Consider the following 8919-nt stretch of genomic DNA (forward strand, 5'->3'; position numbering starts at 1 on the left):
CTTCATCCGTAGGTTGTATCTAAAAGTTAAAACCATTAAGTAGAGATTAAATTATTATTATTGGTAAATACTGTTTACAGCAGAGTCTATTGGTATGCTGTGATTACATTTCTTTGTCTATGGTTGCCTGAATAGTCTCCTAGAGCATTAAGTCTTCCTAATTTCCAACATTTTGAAAAATTGACCCTTACTATCTACTCTTGCTGCCACTACCCTAGTCCAAACCCTTAGCCATTCAAGCCTGGACTTCTTTTTGAAAGTTTCTTAGCTTTTCTTTCCAATATAGACTTTCTTACAGGTATACAGGGGGTGAGGGGGATTGAGGGTAATCATCTCTTTTTGAAAATTTAAATTATTTGTTTAAAAAAGTAGATAATTATTTATTTAGCTTATTGACTATAATAACCCCAGGCAGTTCACTTCCATTTTATTCATAATGGCTATTTCCAATATTACCTATTCACCTCTAACCTCTAATATACCACTGCCACTACTTCTGTTTATCTTACAGCTGAGGACAGACCCTCTGATTCACAGAGAAAACAGATGGTATCCCAACAATTCCTGACTTCAAACCTACAGGCATGGCCTGACTTTTTCCAACTTACCCTTTTTTCCCCTTCGAAAAGCTGTGCTCTGGGCCGCTGCTTCTTGGCCTCTGTGGTCACTTGACTATCTACACCCTCCTTCAATACTAGGTCCTTTCTAGTAGCATATGAACACACCCAAGGCATTTCCATCCTTGAAAAATAAACAAATTAAAACAAACCACATGAATTACCTCTACTTGCCCTTTCTACTTATCCTCTCCACTTCCTTATCTCCTTTACAAATCACTGCATTCCAGCTTCAATCCCAACATCTTCACAACACAATGGTTGCCCGTCACTAATGGCTTCCTGTTGTTAAATCCCAAATGGACAGGGGTCCTTTATAGTTTTCATTTTCCTTCTGGATATACCCCCAACTCTCACTGGCTTCAACTGACATATGCAAATTAAAATCTTCCAAGAACAACCTTTTCTGGGGCTGCCAACAAGTTAAAATCCATTTGGACTAGGAATGTTTGAATGAGTAAGTGATTTTACTATTGGTCTATATTAGATATTCTTTAACGAAATTAGTCTTTAGAATTACAACTGGAATGTGTTCTGTGCCTTCTGAACAATGAATCACCACATTTGTGGTATTTGCAGAAACATACCTAAAAGAAAAAGGAAGCATAGGCTCTGTGGCATACACAGACTCAATCTTTAACATTTTTTTTTAATTTAGTAGTAACAAGGAGAGACTAGAACAATGTACATGTTAAACATATTTGAAATCAGAGTTATTGAATATAAAGATAATAAGCAGCACAGATTCAATTTACTGGCCTTTACTTACATTGCAAGTTAAATGAAAACAACTGAAGAAAGAATATCGAATAGGTATTAAAATTTTACTACAGTACGAATGAGATTTCATGACTTAAACTTGATTATTAAAATTATGAGTTTGAGCACTCTCAAAGAATGGTAGAAATGAACAAGAGGTTACAAAACATCTCAGATCACTATACTATAATTGCCCTCAACAGGAAGAAGCAAGAAGAGAAGCAAGCGAGTAGGACAAATGAAATATAAGGATTTTTATCAAACTCAATGTTATTTATTAGTAATAATATTCTTGAAATGTGCTAAAGATTCAGAGACATCCTTGAGGAAATAGAAGTCATTGAGAATCAAAATACCCAATGGCAAAGAGAGTATTATGCTTGATGAGAATGACCTATGGTTTCAACTGCAAGAATTGCTGAAAATTCTAGAATAAATTTCTCCAGTAATCATTCTATCTGAATCACACACTTGGGTTTTGTCGAATACTCTGTGCCAAATGATGCAGAAAAACAACTGTTCTTGAGCAGTCTGTTGCTTCTTTTAAGTACAGGAGAAATAAAAGTGAAAAATCTTACTGGAATAATTTAATCGACCAAAGTGTTTGGATCCAAATTCCAGTAATAGCAGCACCATGATCAAATTTACTTGACTACGACAAAAGCAGCCCACTCTGGAGGTGGTATCGTAAAGACACCACCACATATTGTAAAACAGAGAACACTCTCAAGAGTTTGTACCAAGAATGTGGTGTGGCATGACCTGCCAAGCATGGCCTGCAGGAATCATGCCATTCAGCACTGGCACAGTACACTCTGATTCCTCTTGTTTTTTACCTTGCTGAGGCCTCCCTGTTATTTCAGGGAATAAAATTTTGTCTATATCTGAAAACAGTCACATCAAGCAAAGAAACAAACTATGAAGCCATGTAAAAATAAATTTAATTAGTAAATCTTCAATTATCTTTGAGTGTTATCTAATTTTTAAATGGAATATGACAAACAATTTCTGTACTAAGCAAGTTACATGGAGGGTAATGAAAACATGACCTGCATTCCAGCCTGCCTCAACATCACCTATACTCTACCCTGTCTCCAAGGTTCCAGATTCTTAAATGAAAAATTCATATATTCAAAATTTCTAGAAATTTACTACCTTTCATATGACTGCCAAAGTAGTATTTCTAAAGTCCTGATTTCATGAGGTCTCCCTAGCCTGGCTCCCCTATCTCTTCTAAGGCAAAGTGGACAACTCTTTGCTATGGGTTCAATATTCTCTTACGCTCTGGCTTTATGACCTAGGAAATTACTTAATGTCTTTACATTCCACTTTCCTAATTATAAAGAGGGCAGAATAGTAGTTTTTATTTGTGCATTAAATAAAGTAACAGATATGAAGAGTTCAGCCAACTGCTGACATAGCCTAAGTACTCAATCCAGGTGAGCTATTATGATGCTATATGATGGCAGACGCAAAAACCTAGGGATCACTCTTTTTTTTTTTTTTTTTTTTAACCAAATGACCAAAATTTTTTATTTGACTAAATTCTATTTCATGCATAAGCATGACAGTCTCTCCTGTTTATCAGACTTTGGCAACAACAAAAAAAACAAGCAGCCTTGTACAGAACAGTGAAAATGCCAAGGGTGAGGGTAGGCTACAGTTTTACTGTAGGATAAATATATATATATATTTTAAAAGGCCTCTCTCCCTTTGGCCATATCAACAATCAGTTCAGATCTTTAAATACAGACAAATTTTCAAAATCACTTCTTCACTTCTCCAAGATCTTCAATGCTATCATCATCCACTTCTGGCCATTTTTCCTGAATGACATCAATTATGTCATCTGTAAAGTCTCCCTGAATGATGATTTCATCCTCCCCTGTTACTGAGGCACCACAGGAGAATTTCTGAGCAAAAAACCTTTGTGCTTCTTTAAGATCGATTTCAAAAGTTGCAAGGCCACACACTCTTGTTACATATTTCTTCTTTGCTTTGGGGATTTGGGCTATCGTAACCTTTTGTGGTACAGTCTTCTTTTTTTGTTTTATTTGACCCCTTCCACCTCTCTTTTGTTTTTTCTTCTCTTCCTCTTCCCCTGCTGTTCCTTGACCCTCACTAATTCCAGCTTCTTGTTTGGGTGAACTTTCTACAGTAAGTTTTGCAAACTCATTCAGAAAATTCTTCTCTAACCATTGTCTACATTTAGCAACATCAGGCATATATTCACAGTACTCTGTTGGTAATGAACAGACTCCGCAGTAAAGAACTCGAAGTGGGTAATCTGAATCTAACTTGGTATTGCTCCTCGGGTCTCCTTTGCAATCATGCCCACCGGATTCAGAAATGTCAGGAGCCATTTCAAAACCCAGGCGGTCGCACAGCCTCCGCCGCCTCCGCGCCCGCCACTACTGCCAGCTGAAACGACACATGCGACTCCTCTTCCCCGGCCAGAGCCGCCCGAGAGCCCGTCTAGGGATCACTCTTGACTCCTCCCTGTTTCAGGTCCTGATGGATGTAGGTGGTGTCCAAGTCTCACTCATTGTTAACTCCTTAATATCTTTCAAATCTATATCCTCATTCCCTGTCCAATATCTCTGCTTCGCTTTAGATTCTGACGTCCGTTGCATACACTTGTCTCCTGGTCTCTAGTTTCAAGGCCTCTGCTCCAAATCTAATTTCCATATAGTAGTTTAAACCTATAGAATAATTTAGTCATATAGAAATCAGTTCACATCACTTCCCTTAAAGATAAAGTGCAAAATCACTAACAGCACAAGAGCCCTTTGGGAACAAGCTACTGTATGGTTTCCAGCCTCATTCTTGCCACGCTGTTTTCAATGCTATACAAACTGATTGGATTGACTTATGATCAAATCTCAGCCAACAAAGAATATGTTAAACATTTAAACGTATTTGGCCTTTCAGTTTATTCATGCTAGGTTTTTGCTTTCTTCTTGACCTTATCATTTTTGAACTGCAGGAGAGAACTATGAAACCAAACTTTTTACTGTATACACACACGCCAAAGAATGCCTTTGCCTCTGAAAATACTTGTATTGCTACCACTTATATGGACATAACATTTTATTTTTACTTTAAAAATATATACACTTAGTCTTACTTTTAACCCAAATATATTAGAATTACACAGAAATAATCAATTTATCTGTCAAATGAGAGAAATATTCTCATTAATGTATGAGGACACTTCATTTTTGACTGAAATTGGTTTCTGCTGGCTTAATCTTCCAACAGACTTTTCCTAAATGACCTCATTGTTTTCAAACATAAAGTGAAATCAGAATCATCCTCTAAGGACCATCTCTCCCTCATCATTATACATTTCCAAAAGATTATGCCACTAAATTTCTAGACAGCTTCATAACTGGAAAGCCAAGAATGTTTTGATCACTAGAAATGCCACTAGAAAAGATGGTTCCTTCCAAGGGGATATAATCATTTGAATATTTATGTTCCTGTATGTGGGTTTTGGCTTGCCATTCATCCACTTATTTATTCATACGTGCAGCACCTCATACGTCAAGAAAATGCAAGTATTGAGTTTTCTTAGCATTTATATTCCAAAGGGAAAATACATTTTTCCTCAAAAAAATTTTTTTTAAATCTGTAAAGCTGGGATAAAAATAGTAACCTACCTTAAAGAGATGTGGTGAAATTAAATGAGTTAATAGATTACTATGCTTAAAACAGTGCCTGGCAAATAACCAATTCTCATGAACTGTTAGCTATTATATAGGCTATTATTTCATAAACAACAATAGAATTTTGATATATGTTTAGTCTTCAATATTGGATTTTTGAACTCACTTTAGATAAATAGTAATAATCAATACTCATGTAGTATATAAGATTCATGGTTCACATGTATTTTCCCTGAAAAGTTAGCATGATGGTGCTTTGGGGTAATTTGAAAGGCAAGAACGAGAGTAATGATGCAAATCCCATAGAAAATCCCTCTTGACTTAAACTCTTGTATGAGGGATTGCTAGCTGTCTCCTAATATCCAATTTTTCCTTCATCCTTTTGGTAATAAGTCCTATGAGTTTTAGCTATTTTTTTTCCAACAAAAGATACATTTTCTAGACTCCCTTGCAGCTAGGTATGAAATGTAAATACATTTGGGCATTGGCATATGAAATGAAACAGGACGCAAACTCTGTATGGTAGTCTTGAAGGGAGGATTCCCCTGCCTTCTTTTTCCCCCTTATGTGACTGGAATGTGAACATGATGGCAGGAGTTGGAGCAGCCATTTTGAAGTAAGATGTGAAAGTTCTGTGTTGAGAATGGCAGAGGACCAAGATAAAAGAAGCTTGTGTCTTTTGACCCCATGGTTAGATTGTAATATGAAAAAAATAAATTTCTCACTTATTTAAGACGCTATACCAGGTATTTGCTACAGTAGCTATGCCTGTATTCTCTACTTAAAAACCCCATATTTAAAGATCTGGCTTGCCTACCTATAAAATTTGCATTCTATCCACATAAACATGCTAGAATAAATAGTGTTTTTGTATTTTAAATTTAGTGTTTTAAAATGATATCCATTAATGTCTATTCAATTATTTTTTCATTTTATTTTAAAGACACAGCTTCAAGAATATGCTTCTTTCTTGAGTGTGATATTAATTTAGCTTCAGTGAGAAAAAATATTCTTATGACTATTGATATCAAATTTTAATATGCAAATTAATGGTAGATGTAATTTTAAAAACAGATGAAAATAAATATAATTTCAAAACACAATTTAAAAATCTGATGTTTAGAAATGCAGATATTTTATGAATTAAGAATACTTTTATTGTTACCTTCCCTAAGTGGGAAGTGCTGGGTGTATCTAAATGACAGTTCCAAAGGGGCTTGAAATTTCATGAGTGGTAGAATGTGGGTTTGATGATTAAGAAATTCACAACATTTCTTTTTAGAATGGTTCTTTTTAGAGTAACAAATACAGATGTTATTAGGTACCTGCTATGAAACAAATTGTGCTTACACAGAATGAATGGATAGTATGTGTTTCAGTTACCACCAGATGCTGGAATTTGCACATATAGGAAAACAGATACAAAGGAAGGCACACACAAGATGCGGTAATGGCAACATAAAGAGAGCAATGGATTATTTAAACCTCAGCAAATAAAAATGGATTATTTAAACCTTGCATTGCTTATCACATTCACCATATATACACTTCAGTTTTTTACTAATTATACAATGCTGCTTGACAAGTAAGAAGTCTTTTTTATCAAAAGGAAAAAATATGTTCGCTCAGTCCAATGCTTTCATAATATGGGTGATAAGAGTTACAGTTTAATTATTAATCTATGTTGATATTGTTAAATTATTGGTATTTTATATTTTTTCCAGTTAGTTCTTGATGCTCTATTCAATTCTATTTGATACAGTTTTTTTTGAAACCACTGTAAAAAAAATACTTGATAATAGTTATTATGCACTGAGTGACTATGATGTCCCAGGTACTTAACCCTCACTATTTCTTTTGGTTCCACCAATAACCCTATGAGGCAGGTGTTACTATTATTGACCCCTTATGGATGAGAAGTATCCAAGTAGGGATTTGAGCCTATGTTCATCAGACTCCATTGTCCACATTCTTTCCATTATGTAATCTTCATCCTTGATTCACTTCCGTATTACACCACTGGTCCTATTGCATAATAAGAATTCATGTAGGTTAACTGTTCCCTCTTCTCCCTCTGACTGTTAGCTCCTTAATGCTTGGAGCACTCGATGAATTTTATGGAATGAAAGACATGTGCTGAAGAAAATTTCACTCAGACAGTCCTTGAAAGGAAAGGATGCCTCTTTAAGGCAAATACAATCCATCTTTAAGCTGTGTACTTAAACATAAATACAGCCTGGTTGGTCTTTTAAATATTGCCTTTCCAAACCACAGTCAGCAAGCAGAAGGTCTCCTGCTAAATTCTCCATTTGTCCCTAAATTTATCACACTTTGCTTTTGTGAAAAAGAGTTGCCAAATACGTTCTTCATAAAACATGTTCTGTGATGGCATCATGTAACTACACCCACAGGCTGTACACCTGTGGTCAAAACAGATAGGAGACTGGCATATTTCGATCAGACAATAAAAAGAATTGAATATCTATGCTCTGATTCTACATATGAAACTAAGCAGTATCAAGCCCGAGCTTAAAAATGATTCCCTTACTGTATTTCTTTATTTGAATAAAATATTATATATACATATATATATATATATCTATATATATAGAAGGTCTTCAAGATAATGAGTTGTTTTCAGTTTTTTTCTTTGTTTGATTATACCTTGTTTCATTCCCCCCACCCCCCATTCTTAAGACATAAGGGCATTCTGAAAATAGAATGCTAACAGCTGTAACAGTCTGGTTACAAGAAGTCAGACGTGGCATGAAAGAATATCAAGAGATTTGCCCATCAAGTGAATTTTAAATTAACTACCGTACATGATTAAAATGTCTAAATATTGGTTCACTACTTAAATGTTTCAATTCCAAGAAAATTCATCTAGTCATAACATATACATTTTTTAAACCACTGGATCTATTTAACATTGCTTCCAAAAGATCATATAGTCTGTTATTCTTCAGTAAGAAAATTGGGTTTTAAATTCATTCATCAGGACAGAATAAGAGTTTTCTTTTTATGAACTCCAGATACTCTTTAATACTGAATTTCAAACAAAATATTTTCACATGGAAAACTACTGGGAGACATCTACATATTCTTTTGAATTTATACTTCATATAGGACTTGTAATGGATCCTTTAAAATTACACTAGAATGTGGCCAGAAACTGCAAAGTCAGATACTTGCATCCTTCCTAACGTTCATTTACACATTCATCCACCTGAGTATTGGAGACTCAGCTAACCTAGAATCTGATTTGATTAGGCAACCAGCTGGCTAGCTTTGAGGTCTTTCCAGATATGGGAGTGGGGGAGGTAGGGAGTGAACCCTGAAAAGGAGAGTCCACAGAAAAATGAAGTAAAAAAAAAAATTAGGTCATGACTACAGCAAAGAAAAAAGTGTAAAGAGAAAAAAGCAAAGGTACAGTGTGCAAGGTAAAATGAAACAAAGGAAGAGTAATTAGGAAAACTGCCAGTTCCTTTCACTGGAGACCTTGGGGGAAATGCTTTATCATGCCTAATGACAAGTAACCTGCACAGAGTCAAAACTACATGTGAAAGGTTTGTCCTAAATTGATGAAAACGATAATGAAAAAAAAAAAAAAATCCTACATTGAATCACTGAGCAATACATTCCCTAAAGAGCACACACTGACTCACAGAACTTTAATTCCATTCGGGATCACATCTCAAAAACACGTTTTTCCCTTGAGTGGGGTCTGGCTGTGTCTCTGACTCAGTCTGTTTCTAGTTAAGTGCAGTACAATGATGGGCTGGAAGGAAAATGTTTAATTAAACTCTCTCTCTGTTATCAGATATTTAAAGTAGGTACACTATGCTCTCTAAAAACTGATAATTAAAGCCATTGAC

At 35.2% G+C, this 8919-nt stretch overlaps 1 protein-coding gene across 1 annotated transcript; it reads right to left on the reverse strand.

The window, feature by feature from the left end:
* Positions 1-2969: 2969 nt before the first annotated feature.
* LOC133093216 (density-regulated protein-like) lies at positions 2970-3756 on the reverse strand. The gene has a single exon (XM_061192972.1). It carries the CDS (start codon positions 3737-3739, stop codon positions 3143-3145), a length of 597 nt encoding a protein of 198 aa, XP_061048955.1. The 5' UTR covers positions 3740-3756; the 3' UTR covers positions 2970-3142.
* Positions 3757-8919: the final 5163 nt, after the last annotated feature.

The sequence above is a fragment of the Eubalaena glacialis genome, chromosome 6 (assembly GCF_028564815.1).
Source record: "Eubalaena glacialis isolate mEubGla1 chromosome 6, mEubGla1.1.hap2.+ XY, whole genome shotgun sequence".
Taxonomy (NCBI): domain Eukaryota; kingdom Metazoa; phylum Chordata; class Mammalia; order Artiodactyla; family Balaenidae; genus Eubalaena; species Eubalaena glacialis.

What these genes read in the sequence shown, in the direction of transcription:
- LOC133093216 (XM_061192972.1), bottom strand. Translation starts at nt 3,739, where the DNA reads ATGGCTCCTGACATTTCTGAATCCGGTGGGCATGATTGCAAAGGAGAC.